General features: G+C 36.1%; 1 protein-coding gene across 5 annotated transcripts in view; it reads left to right on the top strand.

Annotated features, from left to right (window-relative positions):
• The window catches only part of Rad51b (RAD51 paralog B), a 748,426-nt gene that overhangs the window by 381,738 nt on the left and 342,666 nt on the right, over positions 1–24,022 (top strand). The window contains exon 8 of one of the 5 annotated variants that reach the window (XM_023702645.1): positions 6,645–6,707. The exons of the other annotated variants lie outside the window; for them this stretch is intronic. Coding sequence (XP_023558413.1) covers positions 6,645–6,701 — 57 coding nt within the window. The 3' untranslated portion in view covers positions 6,702–6,707. Of the gene's footprint in view, positions 1–6,644; positions 6,708–24,022 lie in introns of those variants that run through there. 5 annotated transcript variants of the gene reach the window in all.

The raw sequence follows: 24,022 nt of genomic DNA, 5'->3' as shown, positions 1-24,022 counted from the left end.
TTTTTGTATTTTAGGGAAGGGTCTACAGGGTGTTCAGGGTCTCACTACTGGATCAGACTCATAGTGATGCACTTGTTTACAGCCTCCCAAAAGCTGGGATTACAGGCATGTGCCACCACACCCAGTCTCAGTTGCTGTTTTAGCGTGCCTCTGGGGGTGGGGCCGACATTGCAGGCCCAGGGATCGAACCCCCAGCCTCTGTGCCTGCTTGCATGTGCTTGAATCCACTGAACTATTTGGTCAGCCCTACATACATTAGTTTTTCAGTAAATATTTTCAATTTAATGATGAATATAGAAGTAGTTCTTTATGTTTTATACAACTAACTCTTCAGAGACAGCACTGTAGGGCCAGGGAGATGGCTCAGTGGAATAAGTGCTTCCCTGGCAAGCGCCAGGGCCTGAGTTCAATCCCCAGTTCCGGAAAACCAAAAAACAAAACAGGGACAGCACTGTAAAATGGAACTATAGTACTGTAATTAGAGTCAAATATAGCATGCACCAAAACAAGGCCATACAAGTGTATATTGTTAGATCATCCGCACAACGAAGACAGTTAATGTGTCACTATTTCAAAGTTTCTACATATTCCTTGCAGTCCCATCTTCCCAGCCCTTCCCCCATCTTACCCTCGCAAACAGACCATTGATCTGCTTTTACTACTATGGATTATATAGCATTTTCTAGGTGTTTACATAAATGGAATTCTAGAAACTCTTTTGGTCTAGCTTTTAAATTAGCTTCATCTGTTTTGTTGCACGTATCAATATTTTATTCATTCCTGTTGCTTTCCTTCCTTACCAACATTTGATGATGCCATTGCTTTATATTTTAGCCACTTAAATGGGTTTTTAGGAGCTTCTTATTTTTATTGCAATCCCCTAACCACATAGGATGCTCTGCATCTTTTTATATAAACATTTGTTATCTCTGTATCTTCTTTGATGGGTGTCTGTTCAGATATTTCACCTAATTTTTAAAATAGAATCGTTTCTTATTGTTGAGTTTGAAAAATCTTTTGTATATTTTGGATACAAGTCCCTGATCAGATATGTGTCTTGCAGGGATTTTTATCCAGTTGTGGCTTAACAGTGTTGTTCATAGAAAACAATTTTTTAATTTTAATGAGCTTCAGTGCACCAGGTTTTCTTTTCATGATTGTGCTTTTGATGCTGTAGCCAAAAAATCTCATTGCCAATCCCTAGGTCACCTAGTTTTTGTCTTTGTTATCTTGTAGATCTTTAACTTTTTGTGTTTTATTTTAGTTCTATGATTCACTTGAGTTATTTTTGTTAAAGGCATAGGCCAATGTCTAGATAGGTATTTTTGCTCATGTGGATGACTACCGATACCCTTTGTTGGCAAGACTAATACAGTACTATTTTTCCATTAAATTGCCTTTGCTTCTTTGTAAAAGTTCAGTTAAATATTTGATATGAATTCATTTCTGGGATCTATTTTATTCTGTTCAAAGAATTGCTTATTCTTTTCCCAACACCTCCACGCACTCTTGATTATTGGTAGCTTTGCAAGTCAGATAGTTTCATTCCTTCAATTTTGTATTTGTTTCTGAATATTATGTTAGCTATCAGTCTTTTTCCTTTCTATATAAACTTTATAATTAATTTGTCCCTATCTACCCATAAAATGACTTTTTGTGATTTTGATTGGGATTGTACCAAATTTATAGATGAAGAACTGACAATAATATTGGGATTTCCTATCTATGAATATGGACTATTTCCTGATTTATTTAGATCTTTCTTTTTCATGAGAATTTTGTGTTTTCTCATGTAGCTCCTGTATAGTACATATTTTTTTTAGCTTTGTACCTTAGTATTTCACTTTTATTGAGGCTAGTACAGATGGTATTATATATTTAATTGCAGGTTCTGATTGCTCATTGCTAGTATATAAAGAAACATCTGATTATGTACATTAATCCTTATCTTGCCAGGGAGCTAGCTCAGTAGAATAAGCGCTTGTCTGGCAGGCACAAGGGCCTGAGTTCAATCCCCAGTTCAAAAAAAAAAAAAAAAAAAATCCTTATCTTGCCTTCTTTTGGATTAAATACGTTTATGATTCTATTTTAATCTCATGTTTTCTTTTTTGAAAAATTTTAAAAATTTATTTATTTATTTGATACAGGGTCTCACTATGCAGTTCAGATTCATAGTGATCCTCTTGTCTTAGCCCCCGCCCCCCAGCACTGGGATTATAGGCATGCACCGGTGCACCTAGTTTTGGTGGCCAGCATAGTGTGCCTGGGGTTCTGGGGCTAGCACAGCATGCTGTACTGGGGATCAAACCTGGGTCCTTGTGCTTGCCAGGCAGGTACTTAGACCTCCAAGCTATCTCCCTTGCTACCTCTTGTTTTCTAATTAGCAGTAATTTTAAGTTATTTTTGTGGTTGCTTTAGGGTTTATAGCATATACCTTTAAGTTACATTATATCATATACAATATAGTATAAGAATTTTGAGCCAGTCATAGAGGCACACACCTGTAATGCCAGCACGCAGAAGGATGAGACAGAGTATCACTGGGAGTTCAAAATTAGCCTGGACTTCATAGTGAGTTCAAGGCCAGCCTGAACTACATAACAAGAGCATGTCTCAAAAAACAAAATAAAGCCCCCAAACCAAGCAAACAAGCAAGCAAACACAAGAAACACTTTGTGCATTATCCTTATGACAGTTGTCATGTGTTTTATTTATAGATAAGTATATGTGAATTATAAGTCTCAAAGTATAGTTTTGGTTAAGCAGTTAACTATATTTAAAATACATTTAGATAATCAGAATAAATGTTCAGTAGTTACCACTACTAGTTATTTTAATTCCTTTATATTGACTCCTACTTCCACATGCTTTCTGAATTAGATGAATTTACTAAAGGATTTACTTTGTTATTTCTTGTAGTGTAGGTTCGCTGGTGGTGAAATATTTTACCTTTTGTAAGTCTGTGAGCTCTTTATTTTATCTGTGTTTTTGAGATATTCTTGGCAACTGTAGAATTCTAAATTGATGGGGATTTCCTCCATTCAGTTTTTTGTTTTTTTTTTTCCTCTACTGTATTTTCACTTTCATTGTTTTCAACTGGAAATGGTAGCCATTCTTACTTGGTTGCTTTGTATATAATGTGGGATTTTTCTTATTGCTTTTAATATTTTGGGCTTTTCCCACTTTTTGTGCCATTTATGATGTATCTTTGTGTGATTTTTTTCTTTATGCTTTATGTTAGAGGTTTTGTTGAGCTTTTTTTGGTATATATGTTTAGTATTTTCATCAACTTGGAAAAAATGTTAGCCATTATTGTTTCAATTATGTTTCTGTTTTTGCTACCTCCTCTTCTTTGTGGACCCTTTCTACACAGAGATAAAGCCAACAAAGTTGTCCCAGAGCTCACTGATGATCTTTTCCTTTTGATTACCATTTTTCTCTATACATTTAATTGAATAACTTTCATTGTAATGTGTTCACACTCACCAGTCATTCCTTCTGCAGGGTGTAGAGTACAATTAATCCCATCTAGTAGTTTTTTTTTTTTTAAATTTCTCACAAGACATTTGATTTTGAAGTTGTATATTTTTACTTAGCTTTTTGAACATATGGACTATAGTTATAACTATTTTAATGTCCTTGTGTTACAAACTTTCAAATGATTTCAAAGACTTTTAGGGATGGCAAAATAGCTCAGCGGATTAAAGCGCCTGCAAGCAGGCACAGGGACTGGAGGCTTGATCCCCGGGCCTGCCATGCTGGCCCCACCCCCGGGGCATGCTGAGATGGCAATTGAGACTGGGTGTGGTGGCATATGCCTGTAATCCCAGCTCTTGGGAGGCTGTAAACAGGTGGATCACTATGAGTCTGAGCTAGTAGTGAGACCCTGAACACCCTTTAGACCCTTCCCTAAACTACAAAAAAAAAAAAACAAAAACAAAAAAAACCACCACTTCTATAATTGGCTACATGAGTGACGTGTTTCACTATGATAAGAACTTAGAGTATAATCTCCTTCCCCTCAAAGAGTTGCAACCACATACATGAATTTTAGGCCTTAACTACTGGACTCCAGAATACATATAAATCCAATATTTTGACATTGAAAACTTAGGCAGTGGCACTACTCATACCTATCAGATGCTTCTCCAAAGACTGAAAGCTCAGGCTACAGCAGGGCTATTTTCTGTCATTCTTTGAGCTATTCTCAGAAGCTCCAACTGCTAACACTGGCACTGTTTCTTAGTATCAAGAAACCTTGTGTGTCATAAGAACCCTCTCTCCCTCAAACTTCTCATAGAAAAACATGCCTAAAACTTATACTAGACTTTATATGCAAAGGCTTGCTTCCATCATAATTGAATAGTGAGGCTCTAATAGTTGGGTTCTAATTGAAGTTGGAGCTTAGTATTTGGTTAATAGACTCATATGTTGTTTTTTCCTTTTACAAATTGTGAAAAAAAATCTTTGTGTGGTGATAAACCTATGATTCATGAAATCATACTTTATTTCCTTTTTTAAACATAAAAAGCATCTTATCTGCTAATTGTAACATCGATATCAGTTCTGAGTCTTTCAGTTGATTGACTTTTCTAATTATAGGTAATATTTTCCTGATTTTTAAATGTGCCTTGCTTATCTTTGATTGAATGCCAACTACTGTGAATTTTGCTTTCTGGAGTTCAAAAAGTTTTTCTTCCTATAATTCTTAAGCTTTGTTCTGAGATGCGGTTAAATTACTTGGAAACATCTTGCTTTTAGGATTTTATTAAGACAAGAACTTTTGTTGTTGTTGTTTTAAATGAATAATTCTTCATTCTCAAAATAGATCCTGACATGGGAGATAAGGGCCCAATGCTCCCCGAGGTATTTTTTACTTTTCTTCTGCAGCTGTCCAATGCCTTGTTACTGGCCACAACTATATCAGATACTCCATTCCCTCTCTGAGAGACACGTGCTGTGGCAGTAGCAGGTTCTAATCATAGGTGACTTCATCTGCAGCCCCTCTGGATGCCTCTGCCTTCTGCATCCGTCCTCAATAAGATGTGTAAGGATTCCCTCCCCACGCATGACCTGAGAGAAAGTCTGACTCTGGATACTTGCAAACCTACCCTTTTTCCTGTCTAGCAAAAGGTCCCATATCTCTCAACAAGTCAGGCAGCATGGATCTTAGTAAAGCCACGTATTGTTGCCTGGCCATGATTTTATCTTTAGTAGAGCATATTGAGCTGTTACACTAAGGGCTCAACACAGAGGGCCATTGTTGCTGATAATGGCCAGCATCACTGAAGGCAGCTGGCAGCTCAAGTATGATGGACAACAATGGAGAACTGTCAGGACCTACACCTCTGGTGGCTGGAAGAGTTCCCGAAGCCTGCTGGGAGCTGCTTGCGCTGAGTGGTGAGGAAGGCAATCAACCCTAAGAGCTGATAGCTACTGACATTCAAAACTCAGGCCTATTATACTGAAAGAGATACACTTTGCCAGTTTGTGATTTCTATACAAATTGAGCAGAAGAACCCATTTGGTAACACCATTTTGACTGTTCCACAGTGCTTTATGAATTACGAAGTTTTTAGTCTGGTTGGTAGGAACAGACATTATTTCTGGTCTCGTATGAAGTCCAGGCATTCTTTTGTCTCTTCCTCTTGGATTATTTTTTCTCTAGTCTCAAGTATTTTCCTCACATGTACATAGTAATCAGTACTCTGCTGAATATTTACTGGGGACATCCACAGATCTCCTCTGAAATTTAGCTGCCTTCTTCTCTGTAGGTTTTTAGCTCCAACTTCACAACTCAGGGACCAGCTGAACTTCACTGGGGTTTCCTCTCTCCCTATTCCACAATTTAGAAATTTTCTCAGAACAGCAAGCTAGGCTGATCACTGAGCTCTCCTTTTTGTTTCTCTTCTCTCAAGAATCATTGTCTTTCATTACCTATTTCCAGTATCTTGAAACATTTCATATGTTTTGTTTCTTTAAAAAATATTTTTGTTATTTTAGGTAGTAGGGTCTGATTTGTCTCTCTTACTCCATCTTGATTGGAGCAAAAGTTCTTGAGAGATCTTCTTTTAGGGTTTCCGTGGTGGTTATAGAAATAACCAGGAGCTAAACAGGGAGTCTCTAATGAAAACATCATGTTTCATCATAAATTAAGAGTGAGGAAAGAGGATTAATTTTAGAATGATCATTATATATTTTTCCACCCACCCACAGCCTTCACAAACTTTTGCATGACACACTTTCCTACACACATTGTTGCCCACATCAATGAGTAGAATATTGAGTTTTGGAAGGGGAAGTTTGCATAAGCCACTAGATTGATACATTTCATTGAACATGTTATGTGCAAAGGAAATGATGCAAAGGGAATTGGTTTGTATTAGAGTATGATATCATCTAATGTCTTTAAAAACAGTAAATAGTGTGAAATTTTGTTTTACTTATTGTTTTGCCTTGTTATTTGGGCTTCACTGGAGAACCAAATGATTTTTGGCAAGAAGAGAAAACAGGAAAAAGCCAGAGAAATATGTTATCTCATTTCTGCTCTTATAGACTCTGTAATGTCAGCCTAGTCAATAATTGTTTGCAAAGACCACCTAGATTTTGATAAGGTGTTTACTACAACTTATGTATCATTTTAGGATCAGTTTGAAAAGCAGAAAGATTCATGCACAGCGATGACTAAAATGCAAATGTGAATCAAGGATGCAATATATAAACTTTATTTTTTGCCACTTGTTAAGTATGAATTTCTGATTAATTAGGTCCTCAGTTTGAAATAGACCCTTCTGCGTTTGACTACTAATACACAACTATTTGGACTTCATTTGAGCAGCTTATGTGACTAATTGGCACTTGAGTGTTTTTTCAATAGAATTTAGTCAAGTAAGAACTAGATACTATATTGCAATAATGTTCCCTGTATTCTTAGAAGGGGAGTTAGAGTGTTGAATTGCAATGGAATAATTAAAATTAAACCCTAGCATGTAGCTTACTGTCCTTTATCTGTTGGGTTAGCACTTGTTCCAGGAAGAGAGAATTATGTTTGTTTGTTTTGAGACTGTTCTCTGCATCATCACATTTTTTGTGATCCAAGGGTCTGAGGTTAGTGATATTGACAGAGCCTTTCCAGAAGAGAAGGGCTCATCTCCACAGGGAAAGACTTTTGTATTTCAAGTTGTAAAATTCCATAATATTTTGCTGTTATAGTATTCTTAGTCTAAGTTTCTTGTGTTTGTGGAGAATATTGGGCTCTATTTTATCTAGTTATTGGCTTTTAGGAGTGTCTTTCCTTTAAGTTAAGAAAGCACTTGAGGAAAAACCACCTCAGCCTTTATGAAAGTCACATAAACATGTCTTGCCCTGTTTGGTCTTACTTTACTGAGTTGTACATGCAATTTTCTCAGGAGGCGTAAGTGTTTTATCTTAGTATAAAGCCTATTGTAATTCATATTTCATTCTAGTGGGATTACTATATACTAGGTGACATTTATCTGTGAAGTATTAAGGAACATATAAAACATGATTGAGCTATAATTGTAAGTTTTCTTTGATTGATAAATGCATTCAATTCAGTCTTTGACAGTTTGACAATACAAACTTTGATAATTTTTTTTCTTCTAGCAGGATTTTGAATCTTTTACATAAACGTATAAACCTTTCTTTGGTATTTTTAGGTCCTCAGTCTGGTTCCATTCATTTTTTTAATTCAAAGAGAATGCTCTAATTTATTAAAACTGACCTTTGGAAAGGTGGATAGTATGGGACGATTATATATTCAACTATTTATCTAGTACACTCCATATGTTCTCCTATAAATGATTTTTTTTTTTTTCTGAACCACTAAAGCAAACCTGGCTGATTAGGTGAGATACAGAGAGGAACTAGAAAATCTTGTTTTTCTTTCTATTATTTTGGCCTATACCCACAAAAAGGTGCTATTGATAGTTTATTTAATACAATTGCTTCTTTTTCTGTGCTTTGAATTTGAAATTTTGCTGTAGTCAGTTAATAAAGGGATTATTAGCATTTTAAAATGTTATAGGAAAGTGGTAGCACTGTGAAAAATGGAGACATATCCAGGCATGGTGGCACATGCCTGTCATCCCAGCACTCAGGAGGCTAAGGTAGGAGGATTGCTGCAAGTTTGAGGCCAGCCTGGCTGTATAGTGAGTTCAAGGCCAGCCTGCGCTCATTGCTTTGAAACAAACAAAAAAGTGGAGATGTAACATAATCTTAGACCTCTTTTGGACCCTATATTTCATTTGTCAGATAACTGTTATCCTAAAGTTTATCAGCCTTGTCCAACAGAGCTGTATAGATAAATGAGAACCTGTCTTGCTTAACTGTCATTTCACTATCCTTTCTATTATCTAAAATTCTTAGGGATAAAGTGTTTCCAATTTAAGTTGATTTTATCAATACATTTACTGCACCTGCGTTTTTACTGCAACCCATCACACAAGGTCAGGTGTGGGATTTTTTAGAGGATCATGTTGGTTTTTAAAAAGTTTCAGATTTTGGATTTTCTAATTATGGATACTGTACCTCTGTATTCTAATTCTTTTCTCTCTCTTATTTTAGAAGCAGAAATTCAAATGAGCTCTGTATCCTAAATCAAAACAATAACAGCAATAAAATCTTATGTTTGAAAATATTATGTAGACCTAGTTTTGGTTTTTTGGCTTTGGTTTAGTTAGAATGGCCAAGGAGGTAGGTGTTATGTAGCTTGTGAGTCAGAGAGAATCAATGAGAATAATCGACTTCTTGTGCAAACTTTTAAACTATTCATTTGAATGTCTTGGGAGTAATGTTGTCTCTGTGATGGCCCTAGAATGCAGTGCTCAAGTCACACCTGACCACTCTTGAAGCAAGAGGAAGAAAAAGAGCCTTTGCCTCATGTATCCCATGCAATGAATCATAGGCAACATTCAGGGAGACTAGCTCATGACAGATTTCTTACCACACCCTACTATGTCCTTTTTTCCCTTCTCCCACCCCATCCTAACCTGCCTTGGCTAAATTCAGTGAACAGGGACCATTGTATGAATCGGAAGGAAAATAGGCTTAAGTATACAAAGTTATAATGACTTGGTAAGTGCTATAAAAATACCTTGTAAGTGAGTTGGAAGCTACATCACCCATGCCCGTGGCCCTATGGACTAGGCCCAAATGGTGTAATTCTTCAGTGTAATACTGAAGTAATTTTTGCATCTGCTAAGTAAATGGTTTAGATCAAACCTATGAAATGCCAAGTTATAACTTGTTCAGTTCCAGTGAGCCATGGGTGTATTTAGTTTTCTTACTTCTTGTTAGGTAAGCCAAATCAACTGAAGTGTCCTTGAATGTATCTACAGAATGAGCTTTAAAGTCAGTTAATAATTTGAATGCCTTTGTATTATGTAACACTCTCTTTATGTGTATGAAACTCCTTCATACAGTCTAAGTCCATTTTAATGAAGCAATACCCTGCACACACAAATATAGTAACACTGGAAATAGCATAGTATAATGACAAAACATGAGTCAAAAAATATGGATTTTTTGTGTCTTTATTGGTTTTTTTCTTTGATTGGGCTTGAATAATTTCCTTTTCACTCATTTTCTATACATGCTAAAGGTGAATAATAATACTTTCATTGTCCACACACAGTTGATGATAGAATGAAAGAAATTCTCCCAAAGCAATTCATGCTGCTGTTTAGAAGAAAAACTAACTTAAACAAATTTGATTCCATTTTATGTGTTGTTCTATTTTAAATTCAAATACCACAACACCAAAACTTCCTAGAGCTTGGTTTTTTTTCATAATTTTTAGGCAGAGTTTGATATAATTGCCTGCGTTTTTCAAACACAGAAACTAATGCTCCTAAAAGATTAATTTAAGAAACAGGGAGAAATTGGTGAGAATGTAGATGCAAACACATTGCATATAAGATGATAATTATTGAAGCTGGTGAAGAGTATCATCATTTATGCTTTTATATCTACTTTATCTGTACCTGAAACTTTGCTCATAGAAAGTTTTAAGTGTTCATTTAAAAAAAAAAAATCACGTAGCTCCTTTTTTCGTTATAAGTTTTTTTTAAAAAAAGAAAAAAAACTATTGAGCCCATTTATCTTTTAGGCATAGAAAAATCCTTGCTTTTTAGGGTTCAGTAAAAAAAATTGACGAAGGTTTATATGCTTAGACCCTGAACACAGAAATTGTGGTTTTTAATGTTCAAGGTTTATATTCTATTTCAGTGTTTCCTAAACCACTTGCTGCTTTTAGCCCTTTTAACTTATGCTATTTCTTAAGAGTTAATAGAATCCTTTTTTTTTTTTTTTTCTTACTCTTGTTCCAGATATCTGTCACCTTCTCATTATAGTTGTTGATTTTAGATTTTTCTTTTTGTATTTCTGGAAATTGTTGAGAATTATAAGCAGTTACTCATTAACTTGATTACTTTATGCTTCAATAGACTTGTGAGTGGTTGGCCATGTAAATTATTTCAACTTTTAGAGGCGCAGACCAACCGTGCCATGCTGTACCCACAACAGAAAGCTACCCGCTTTCCTATTGTAGAATCTTATAATTAAGTGTTATCCTCAACCTAGGTTATTTTCTTAATGGTCATGAATGGTTAAATCTTGTCTTTTCATAAACTCCCAGATAACACACAGGCTGAATGGAATTACAGCATACTTGATGTGATTTATTTTTAGACATCAAAAGAAATCAGTTTTATGAGAACTTTAGATACAGGGAAGATCTTAAGATCATCTGGTATAGACCTTTCAATTTATTTAGAAAAAAAACTCTAAGATTGAAAAGGCCAGGTGATTTATTCAGTGTTGCGTTCTTTAATTCTGGTAGAGCTGGAACCTGAACCTGAGCTCCTTAGCATTCAATTCAGAGTTCTTAACTGGGTTACCTCCCAAGTTCATGTGAGTCCTTGCTGTTGTTTCTGAGTAGAAGATAATGTCTGCTTCTTATGCTTAAGAGATTTTACTCTTATTTTGCAGTGCCCTGCCAAGTCACACTGGAGCCTGTGGCAAACGAAAGACCACTTATGCTAACCCTGTCTTTATTTAAAATTCTGGTATTTTCTCCATCATGGATTTTTGGCATTAATTTTGATTTTTAAAATATTGCATTAAAATGTATTTATCTTGATTACGGAATTTTTGGCAGCCTCTAAAATTTTGTTTCAGAGACAGTGCCTGGCTTGATTCATACTAATCCTAGCCTTGTTAATTTGCTTTAATTCACTAACTCCATAAATTCCTTCTTTCAGCCTTTTGGTAATAAAGTGAAGTCAACCTATGGAACCTTTACAGGCAAACCCTTATTCCTGGCCACCTAAAAACTATGATAGCAAATGACACAAACCAGGGTTTGTAAGTGCTATTCATTGGCTTGGCTGTAGGTAATTTAAAGTCTAGTAATTTTTGGCTCCATGAATTAAACCTCCTTTTAGAATGTCTAACAGTTTATTGAAGAAAGGTCAAAGTTGGGGGTTTGTTGTTTGATCCTTCACTGTATTGTGTTCTGAGTTCTTGTGTAACTGTGTTTGTTTTGATTCCTATAAATTGAGAATCGGGAGAAGACAGCTCTTTATGGCCCTGTTTGTTCATTATTTTGCTTGGTCCTTTCAACAACTGTTTGAGATAGGCATTTTATTGCATAGGATTCTTTAGGTTCCAAATGATAAAACCCAACTTACACTGACTTAAACCAATAATGTTGACATATCTAAGAGGGAGATCTGACTGCAGATATTAAACATTATTTCATCAGGGCTTTTTCTCACTTGGCTCTGCCCTCCCTTGAATTGGCTTTCTTACTGTCCAGGCTTTTTCCACCCCTAAAACTCTAGGCTTATACTGTACTAGCACAGCGACCTAAGCAGAAGGAGAATGAATCTTTTCTGATTGCTCTAGCAAAAGTCTCAGCATTAAGTCTAATGGGCCCAGAATCAGACAATGCCAAGCCCAGATAGTAAGATCTGAAGGCTGCATTTATTTCATTGACTAAATCTGTTTCATGTGCTCAACTCTGGAGTGGGTCTGGACTGAGAATGGATATTTTTTTTAAGGGAGAGAGGATGATATAACCTCTTCCCCCCAAAATGAATTCTGGACAAAGACAAATGTCAACTAGAATGTTATTATTCCCCTTCATTTATGAGGAAGTTGTAGCTTAATTGAGTTAACTTCTGTAAGGCTGCACAGGTTATGAATGAATTTTCAGTTTGACCCATATGCTTGCTAAAGCCCTTCTCTTTTCTCTATACTTTCTTTCATTTCCAGAATGCTTTCCTTCTCTAAAAGTGAAAGTGTGATAACTATCATTCTTTTATATAGTGGTTCAAAAATGGGTGAGTTTGTCCCCAGAAGAACTTTGGCAATGTATAGAGGCATTTTTGGTTATCACAACTGTTTGGCAGGAAAAAGGCCTGGGATGCTTGTAAACTTATAGTACAAAAGACGGAAAATTACAAGAAAGAATTTCCCCAGCCTACAATGTCGGTAGTGCAAAAGGTTAAGAAACCATGCCTTAGACTAGACATGGTGATGCATGTTTGTAATCTCAGCTGCAAAGGAGACTGAGAAAGAATGATTTCAAGTTTGAGGCCAGCCTGGACAACTTAGAGAGATCTTGTCTCAAAGTAAAAACTAAAAGAGATCTTGCTAGGCATGTAATTCAGTTATAGGGTACCTTGGATTACTGCCCCCCCCCAAAAAAATTCCCTGCTTCATAGATTTCATTTCTTTTCTGCTAACAGAAAAATTTAAAGAAAGAATATCAAATAAGATAAGAATAACTTAAATATCTAGGTCAGACTAACTGCTCAGTTCAGAGATGTTTAAAAAAAATTTTCATAGCAGCCAACTTTAGAATATTAAATTCTCTTGTTTATTGGATAAACTGGAATAGAACATAAACTGCTTTTTTTTTTTAAATTGGGTTTTTTGTTGCAATTTTAGCTAACTTTCTAAGCATAGTTTTCATTTAAAATAAGACATAATTTTCTTCTCACCATATAAATCTAGAGATATTTAAAATTGAATGCTTTTAAAACAAATATGTAAGTTTATCTTGAAGCCTTCCATTGCAAATAAAAGATTCTACATGAGGGAAAATAGCTTTACAACTCTTAGCTAAAGCTTTTTTGCTTTTTAAAAATCTGGGTGATAATAGATTTAATGTTCTAGAACAAGGCAGAGAAATTTTCTTCCTGAGATCATGTGATTTGTGAAGTCCACATGCCCCAGTAACTCCTGAGCTAAAAGGCGACTCTAAGCAATGTGAACAAATAGTGCAAGTAGAAGACTGCATTGAAACTTTGTGGCTGTTAGTTACTGGGCTTAACCCTTCAGAGAAATCAGCCTTCCTGTTTGGTGGCATGAATATAATTTGAACTGTCTACATCCTTGACACTGCATGTAGCTCCTAAATTGTTCCTATCTACCTGAATGGGTCCTACCATAGAAAAGTCACACTTCAGTAGAGTAGTTGAATGGTCAAAGTGATACTACAGATGACATTTACATAAAAAATCTTTCATGATTCACTAACTCAGATGTATTTTTAGAATTAGATTTTAGGCTGGGCTGTAAAGGGCTCAGGTCAACAACTTCTGACATTGCCAGTCCTGCAGATGACCCACTGCTATTATGACCTACTGGACTATATTGGAATATTTTGCTGAATTCACGCGCCTACAATATTTAAATGAGAATGGAATACCCTTCTCTGACAAAACTATACAAAAAGGGATACAAATTTGTATCTGTATATTTAAAATCGTTAGGATAGATATACAGGTACATTCTCTTCAGTGAATAAGATTTGTTCTAATAGTGTTTGTGGACACAATGTCATGTCTGCATCTTGCACAATGAATAACCACTGAGACAACAATGTGCAATGTATTCTTGAAATTGTTCTGCTGATCAGTTTTGAAACTGTCTCATTGCTATTTGTTTCTCAATAAAATTATTTTAAAAATTTAGATTTTAGGTTTAGCATTTTCTAATTTTGCCAGTTTTGTACAAATAGTTTCTCATTGTTACATTCTAAGTCGTCGTGATTGTGTACATGTGTGGAATTATACATTCGTTATTTTCTTGCTTCTTTTCAATCCTATAGGACCCTTCTTTGATCAACTCACATTTTGTCTGATTTCAACCAGGTGATTTCTGCTTACCTTGATGTCAGACATGGGTGACTTGTTCTCACCTCTCCCAGCTCCCTGCATGTCCTTTGTCTTAGGCCTGTCTTCCCCCCAGTGGAGAGATCCCCACCCACCTAGCATATTTAAGGAAGGCATGTGTGTACAGACAGACCATCTATTCATTTTTTTACTAGAATCCAGTTCTCAGTTTTCTAAGAAATAAGGCAACTTCAAATTACTCACAGTTCAAATGCAAATTTCTTTGTGCTTAGGAGGAACAATAACATTTATTTACAGAAAATATCAGGAAAATACCTTAAAAATGGTTTAGGGTAAGATGCCATAATTTATTATTAATATAGTTTCACTGTTTTCTTTAAGAAGAAATGACCTTGAAGGTTTGGAATTCCTTATCTATTTACAGACATTTTCCTGGCACTGACTTCTACAGCTTTGTGATGTGGGTTTTATAAAGCGGAGCGATGAAAGATCACTTGACTAAACAAGTGACTTGTTTAGAATTTCACGGCAAGCTAATTGCAGAGCCCCTGAGTTTCCTGTCTCTTAATTACCGTGACATAAATATAAATCAATTTATTTTGCATTACTTATTTATAGGTATGCCTTAGAGCATTTCCTTTCCTTTAATAAAATTGTGAAAACTATTGCCTGGAATTGTTAGGACAGAAAAGAAATGAACTAGGCACGGTATATCTGAGTGGATTAGAGCTTTTTCAACTGACTAATGGTGTGTGGGAAGCTGTTTGTTCCCAGGCTCTGCTGAATTGAGAAAATCATAAGTCTTTTTATTCTACCTTAGTGAAGTTCCTTGAGTCCTTTTTAAAAAAGGAAAAACAACAAAAATACTAAACAAAACTTAAAAGTGAGAAGTATTATTATTGGTTAATTTAAACTGACCCTTGTTTGTTTGCAGAACTAGAGGGCAGGTGATTGCTTTGGTGAACATCATGGAGTGGAAAATAACCATGTTTTAATGACTTCTTGAGTTTTTCAAAATGGTGTTCTGTTGGACTGAAGTGGGGAGGCGTCCTGTGGAACGGATTTGGTGCTGCCAGGAGAGCACTTGGGAATAGAGCGCATTCCAATAGTATGTTAGGGGGATGTTAGCTGTTCAGGAAAAAACCCTTACCAAAGGTAATGGCTCCCACTAGCATTTTCGATAACAAGTACCAGATGTGGGTAGTTAATTATTCTCAGATCTGATAAGTACCTGCCAGCCAAGGCTAATTTTATTTTCAGTAAACAGTGGCCAAAGATCCTAGCTATTCATATGATAGGATAGGGCCTGTTTGCACTTATCTATTAATAAATGCATAACACTCCTTTCGTTTTCCTTTCCCAGGGCCAGATAAAACATTTCAGACACTCAATGTATTTGCCTTCAAAAATCAGACAAAGTAAACAAATCTGGTAGATTAACTTGGTAAACAGAGAGTGGTTAAGTGTTACCTTTGGAGTTTAAACTCAGTGCCACATAAGTAGCATTGATCACATGGTATTTTTAATAACCTTTATAGAGTAAGACAGAGTTATTTTTTTTCTTGTTCTTTTCTTTTTTTACTGTTAACCTCCAGGGATATATCTCTTAAGTGCTTTCAGATGACTTTCTGTAGGAGACTTGAAAATTACTTTAAAATTGAATTTATTCTTTTGTCCCATTAATAACTCTTTGGGAACATTGAATCTGTTGATATTGTGAATAGATGTGGAGGCCTTAGGTTCACCTCAGAAGGACTTTTAAAGCTGCCCGATGACACTCAAGCTCTGCCACATAGAGATAATGTCTATCTAAAGGTTATTGATTCTAATAGAGCAGAAGAAACAAGTTGGCTTTTATTGTGGAAAGAGGGGAAGTAGGCAAAAAAATTCAGGCTTCATCCAAGGGGTTTTTTTTTTCACCCTCTTGGATAAAGAATCCAGTAAGGGCCAGAAGTTCTAATTATTTTGTTATGTAGATGCTTGTCTTGAAAGAACTGGCATAAGACACACCAGTTACTTCACACTAGCAACAAAGCACCATTATATCAAAGTAGCTTCCAGTCAGTCCGAGGCTGCATTCGATCTATACTGATGCCTTGATAGTACAAGACTGGGTTTCATGCTAGCTGTGTGCATCATCCTGTCTCCGTCATTAAACTTTCTTTTTTAGTAATGATCAAAACAAATTTATTCAACCAAAATGTATTATCTTTTGCATTGACTTTATACTTGAGATTGCAAAGCCACATAATTTAATAAACATATTTTAGAATAGCTAAAAGGCTTCAGAGAAAATTCTTTACTCAAACTTCCCCTCCTAGATAATCTCTGCATTAATTTTTTTTTTCCATTTTGTGTATTTGGTATAGGGTCTCACTATGCAACTTGGACTCATAGTGATCTTCCTGTTTTTATATTCCCCAGCGCTGAGATTACAGGCCTGTGCCACCATGCCTGGACCCAGTTGTCAGCTCAGTGCACCCCAGGGTCAGGGCTGGCATGGCATGAGAGACCCGGGATTGAACCCTGGTCCCTGTGCTTGCCAAAGCAGGTGCTTAGTCTGCTGAGCTATCTAGCCAGCCCTACTGCATTAATATCTTATTCACAGGACAGGGACCAACCACAGTGCCATGAAGACACCCAGTGTACCCAGAGGTAACATAGAGGTGATTGATGATGACACTGTAGGGAAACATTGGAAATTAGAATTTTGGAAAGCTATATTCTAAAGTGAAGTGTTTACCTTCATTTTTTTTTTAAAGGTATTTTATATTTATTTATTTTTATTTATTACATTTATTTATTGTGTGTGTGTGTGGCCAGCTCAGCCCACCAGGGGGCGGGGCTGGCTGGCATGTGGTGCTGGAGGATTGAACCGCGGTCCCTGTGCTTTGCCAAGCTTGTTTCAAGTAGGTGCTTTAGACCACTGAGCCATCTCTCCAGCCCACCTTCACTTTAATGACCTGGGGAGACCAGACTCATTACTTCTACTCTTCTTTTATGTTTTAGTTTCTGCAGCTGTGTGAAGATAAAAGTCTTGTCCTTTTACTTATCTGACAGGACTGTTATTAAAACTAATAAAATAGAAAGTCTGAAAAGTTATAACTAATAGGACAGAATACTATTATTTATGTAATTCAGAAGGATAAGCCTTTGGAGTAAAAATTCTATTTCTACTATATTTACTAATATTTCAATTCTATTATATTTACTAAGTAAATATATTTTAAGTATTATATTTATAAGCAATCTTTTGGCATATTTTATTATTTTTCTTTTACTTTTTCTTTGAATTGGGGTCTTGCTATATTGCTTAGGTTGGCACTGAACTTCTGAGCTCAAGAATTCCTTCTGTTGTAGAGCCCCGAGTAGCTAGTCTCATTTTATTTACTTATTTATTTATTGTATTTTAGGGAAGGGTCTACAGGGTGTTCAGGGTCTCACTACTAGCTCAGACTCATAGTGATCCGCCTGTTTACAGCCTCCCAAGAGCTGGGATTACAGGTGTGTGCCACCACGCCCAGTCTCAATTGCAGTCTCAGTGTGCCCAGAGGGCTGGGCCGGCCCTGCAGGCCCAGGGATGAAACCCCCGGGCCCTGTGCCTGCTTGCAGGCACTTTAATCCGCTCTGCTGGTCTCATTTTAAATCAGAGCTAGTTTATAGTAAATTCATGGCATGATTGTCAGAAGGAACTGTTTTGTTATCTGTATTTCTTCAATTTTTTATTTGTTTTTTATGGGGAACCAAACTCAGGACCTTGCACTTACCAGGTGGGCGCTGTGCCACTGAACTATATCCCCAGTCCTAACTCTTCAATTAAATAAGGTATTTTTAGCTATAAATCAAGCTGTCTTTGATTTTAAATGATCTGAATAGTATCGTGGTGGCATATGCTAACTAAAGTAGTAGGAAAGAGAATGTTAGAAATATGTTGTTGAATTAATAACTTTATTTAGTAACAATCTGCTAATGATTTCCACAGCTGTATTTCTATGCCAGATCTTTTTTCTGGAGTTTCAGATCCATAAATCCAACTAACTGGTGAACTTCTATAACTGAGTGTCCTACTGCAATTTCTAGGGTAGCATATAAATTTTAGCTAATATACTATTGCTGAAAGTAAGTTATAGGCATGTATGAATATGTAAAATGAAACCCACAATTCTGTATAACTAATAATAAAAAAGAAAAAAGTCAACAAAAATAATGTAAATCTGAGAAACTGTCACATCCAAGCAAAATTTAAGGAAATTCAACTAAATGTAATGTAGGATCCTAGGTTGGATCTTGAAACAGAATAAGGACATTATATAAAAATTAAAGAAATATAAATAAATGACTGACTAGTTCATAAAATGCTATAATATTGATTTCCTCATTGTAATAATATACTAATAGAAGACATTTATATTAGGGATAAATGTGCAAAGGATATATAGGAACCTTATGCCATTTTTCTAAGAATTGTTTTTGATTCTATAATCTCCAAACAACTCAAAATTTAAAATAAGTAAAAAAGTAAAGTGGCTCAAAAATATTTTCTTGTTGAATTTTCCTATTTATGAATAGATTTTTACTTTTAATAACATTCCAAGGGCCAGTGAGATAGCTCAGTGGACTAAGCGCCTGCTTAGTCAGGGACCTAGGTTTGATCCCCAGCCCCATATGCTGTGACAGCCCTGCACCTGGGAGTGCTGAGCTGGTCACTGAGTCTGGGCATGGTGGCACACGTCTATAATTTCAGCGCTAGAGAGGCCGAAAACAGGAGGATCACTGTGAGTCCAAGCTGTGTAGTAAGACTCTGTACCAAATACATTAAAAAAAAAAAAAACACCAAAAACAAAAACATAATGAGGTCCTTTTTAACTCAAGTGGAATTGATTACCTACTCCTATCCATAACAGCTTGTATATATTTTTTCATTATTTCTGTGAAGCCTATAACATTTGCATATGCCTTTTACTTCCTACTTGATTACTTGAGAGAATGTATTTTTATTCATTTTTACATTGCAGTGTTCAGATTAGTGATTGGCAGAGAGGTAGGGCTTGGCTGATTTACTGGATAGATGTATATATGAAGTAAAATCCTATGACTGTATCTTCCTGTTCAAATTCTACTTCCTTTTCGGTGTTACATGGAAATGGCTTTCAAAAGAACCCAAATTAAGATTTCATAAGTGGCCTAGACCTTTCTCAATGGCATGATTGAAGCATCAACAGGAATGCTCTGATAACTCCTGGAGCTGCCCAGAGATCTCATAGAGTCTAAAATTTAGCCATGAAGACTTACTTGTTGGGATGAGCTATTTATACTCCGTACTGTCTTTAGAATGTGTGGTTATGAAGTCCTTCCACTAGCATTATCTTGTTTAATTTTGAAAACAACTCTCTGAGATATATTTTTATTATGTATACTTTAGAGGTAAGAAAATACTGTATAATTTCAAAATAATGTATTGATCTACCTAAGATCATTCCATTATCTCAGTCGAGCTCTGATTTGAGCCTCTGTCTACTCCTTACAGCATCCTTTTTTCTTAGCCCCTTGCCCTACAATGAGACACAATTATTCACTGTTAAATAACAAAAAATACATTAAACAGATGATAGTCTTCATTTCAGCTCATCAAGAATCAAATTCTGCAGACATGACCACTTCTATTGCTATGTTGGGAAGAAAAAATAGTACAGAGATAAAATGGTTGGGAATTTTGGAGGCTAGAATAAACCCAAAAAGGTAGATTTGGTCTGGATGTGATAATGGCCCTATTGTGGCTGCTGTATAAATGTACTAGATTTACATTTTTTCATTTATCAGTCCTCTGCTAAACTACTTGTTACTTCATTCATTACCAAAAATTTCTGTTGTTATGTTGATAATCATCCAGTACATTAAATATTGAAAATCATATCCTTAATATCTTCAGAAGTTTTCTTTAAAAAAAAACCCTAACTTTAACATAATTGCTTCTTTGGGAACATGGCTTTTATTTGATATAGTTAACGTTAGTGGGTTATGATCTGCACTTTGTCTTTCACATTGAATGTGTTTTTCCAAGCCTGGTGTTCTTTGGCAGTCTACTCATATTGAAGAGCAATGGGTGTGTTCTTGTATGTGCAGACAGACACTGAAAATCCTAGACATGGGATAGGTTTGTTGATGGATAGCATCCTGAGGCAATCTGGAGAGGGAGCCTAATATATTGTGGGTGAACAATCATATGTGCTTATATTTGTATATAATGTCATCTTTTTGTCCAGAGAGAAACTTTCGATTTTCTTTTTGAGCTTGAAGAGCCAATGGCCAGAGTTAGGATCAAAATAATGTTGTTTTCTTTCCCAGGATATAAACTTCTAGTTAACTTCAGTTCGATTTAAGTTAGTTTAGTACCTCTCTGGATCCCTAGAGTTATTGTCTTGGAGTTTAGATCCCATTTAGGTCCATTTTCCTATAGCAAAATCTCTAAAACATGTGTAGGATATAGCATGTAAGCTTGTGAAATACTATATAGGTAGAATTTGAACATGGGAGGTTGTGGAAGTCTTTCTGTAAAAGGAATAATACAAGCAAAACCAGGAAGTTGAAGGGGAAGAAGAGGGAGTGAAAAATAGCTAATAATTCATTTTAGGTAAAGCAAAACATACAGAAAGAGCTATATTAAGGGGAAAATCGAGCTGGGCAGAGAGCCTGGAACTTCAAAGGCTAAACCAAAGAACCTAGATTTTTTTTTTCTAGCACCGTTTTACTAAAGTGCCAGCTTGTGCACATGCTGTCATTAATTTACTAGATAATTTCTAAGTGTCTCATCACTACTGTGGATTAAAAAATAAAGAAGACTAGACAGCTGCTTTGTGAATTTTGATGCAGTTCACTGATTTATTTTTGGTTAAAGTCTTGAGAGGAGACTTAATGTGCTTATTGCTAGAGCTCACAAAATTAAGGTTGTCATATTTACAAGGTTTGGCATTCTTTTCTGTGATTTGTATACACAAAATGATAATGACGCCATAAGAATATGGGAGCTTGGGAGCACCTCCTATTATTTTGTCACTAGATGTTATTAGTGACAAAATAATAGTGATTTTTCTAATAACATCTAACCCTTTCTCAGATGAGGAGAAAGGGCTATAAAGATCATTATCACTTTGTACAGGGAATTTTATCAAAATTCAGATAAATTTCTGGGATAGTTCACAGATAGCTCAGTGGACTAAAACGCCTGCTTAGGCAGAGCTCAGCAGCTGGGGTTCAATTCCCAGTGTATCATGCTGGCCCTGCCCCCCTTGATGGGCCACAGCCACCAAAATTGAGAATGAGTATGATGGTGGGGGCCTGTAATCCCAGCACTTGGGAGGCTGAAAACAAGAGAATCACTATGAGTCTGATCTATGTAGTGAGACCCTGTGGACCCTATACTAAATACATTTAAAAAAATTAAGATAAATTTCTGTTAGGATCTTATTCCATCTAATCAAGATCAAAATGTAACATAAAACTTTTATACATTGACATAATGCTCTGTTTCAGCAAAGGTCTTTTCTAATTTTAATGATGGCAATGATGGTGATTTAGAAATTTTTTCCCCATGTATGCATGCCATTGTAAAGCACTTTTCCTCTTTGTCAATGGAGGAAGAACTTTATTTTTATAGACCTCAGATACAAATTTTCTCATTCAGATTGTTTGCCAGAGCTTTTAAAATATGGAATGCTTACATAAGCACTCTGGAATTTAGATTAAACAGCATTCAATTTGAAAATCTAATCACATTATCTAAATATCATTAAGTCATAATAGGCTGATTGATAGGGACCGAAGCTGTTTTAGCCCAGTGCTGCATGCCTTTCACTCAGCCAGCCTTTTCAAACCGAGATGTTGATAAAGGGGTCTATAAATCTTAATAGTTGGAGACAGTGTAAAAGCATAGTTCACTGGGTAAGGTCACACCCACTTAAGTGACCTATTTTGTATACTTTTCAAAAATAGGTTAATTAACTTAATAGAAATAATAGGACTGTAGTATTGATGTGCAATTACTACTAAAATAGTTTTTTTCTTTTCTTTCTGAGTGAACATGCTGTTCATGAAATTGAGTGCATAATAGCTATGACAAGAGCCAGGCTTAGCAAGGCAGGTCATGTTCACTGAGTACATTTCATACTTGCCCTTTAAAATCCTCCTTTATTCCCCAACCTAGGACGCAGGCATACCTCCACCAAAGCATTGTGTTCCTGGCATTCTCCTGTTTCAGTTTTTATGAGGGATTATTCTAGCTGTTGTTGTTTTCTTAATCACTATAACAGCAGTTTACTTAGTGCCTGTTGCCTGAAGTCTCCAGGCAGGCACAGCCAACTCAATGAAATTTGTTTTTTCAGTACACTAGTAAGAGTTGAATCCACTACATCCCTTTTTTATTTGAGACAGACTCTCCCTAAAATTCTAAATTGCTCAGGCTAGGCTCCAACTTGTAATCCTTCTGCCTCAGCCTCCCACAGTGTTAAAATTACACTCAGCTGCCTCCCTCCCTCCCTCCTTCCTTCTTCCCTCCCTCCCACCCTTCCTTCCTCCCTCCCTCCTTTCCTCCCTGCCTACCTGTCTGTCTCTGTCTCTGTCTCTGTCTCTGTCTCTGTCTCTGTCTCTGTCTGCCTCTCTCTACCCCTTCCCTTCCTCCCTTCTTCCCTTCCTCCCTCCCTCCCTAGTTTCTTCATTCTTTTAATAAATAGTTCATCTGCCTCTCAAGATGAATCATGGTTTTAGAGGAGGATACAGCATAGGACAATGGAGTGGCCAGAAGTTACAGCCCCCGATAGTAGCCTGGTTTCTTGTTTGTTTAGTGCCTAAATCAAGTCTTCTGCTCCCAAAGATTTCATCCTACATTTAAACCTTTATTGGTAGCTACAACCTTTTTATTTCATTATTGGTCACTAGTTTTATATAATTTGATTTTTTATTCATCAGTTCCTTAAAATATAATCCCGTAGTATTTTTTCTCTCAGCTGTATTAATCTTTGGAAAATAAGGCAGCATAAAGAATAAGAAATAAATTAATCATGAACTAGTTAGTTTACAGCCATTTAAAAGAATTGAATATTGATTTGTAAGTTTCAAATATGGTTCCTATGAAAATGTTTTTTCATAGGTACATATTAGTGATATAGGTTAATGAGATGCACTTTGGTATATATTGATACATGCATGTTACTTATTTTGATTACTTTCTCTCTATACTCCCTCTTTGTCCCTCCCCCAACCCCCTTTCCCAACTCTAATTTCCTGTCATGCTTCCTGTATTTATTTATTTTACTCTTTTAAAATTAATTTTTATTTTGCTTGTATAAGATAAAGTGTGATGTTTAACTTTCTGAGATTGGCTCATTTTGCTTAATATGTTGGCTTCCAGTTCCATTTTCCTGCAAATGACATGATTTCCTTGTGGCTAGAGATGCTGCATTGTGTGTATGCACCACATTTCCTTCACCATTCATCTGTTGATGGGCATTTAAGCGGTTTCCACAGCTTAGCTGTTGTGAATTGCACTGTTATAACGTGGGTATGCAGCAATCACTGTAGTGTTCTGTCTTGAATTCTGTCAGGGTTATATCCAGGAGTGAGTGGTATAACTAGATCCAGAGTATAGCTGTGTTTACTTTTCAGAGGAATGTCCATCCTGACTTCTACAGTGGCTGTGCTACCTTTAATTCCCACGACAGAGTAGCAGCCACCCCAGCCCCACCTGCATCAATGCCAGCACTCATTGTTTTGCTTTGGTTTTTTTACTGTATCCGTGAAGAAGTCCACTGTAACTGAAACAAGATGGAATCTCACTGTAGTTTTGGCTTGCAGTTTCTTGCTAA

Source organism: Octodon degus, unplaced genomic scaffold (genome assembly GCF_000260255.1).
Source record: "Octodon degus isolate 3935 unplaced genomic scaffold, OctDeg1.0 scaffold00007, whole genome shotgun sequence".
Classification (NCBI taxonomy): Eukaryota; Metazoa; Chordata; class Mammalia; order Rodentia; family Octodontidae; genus Octodon; species Octodon degus.
This window is presented reverse-complemented; position numbering and strand designations above follow the sequence as displayed.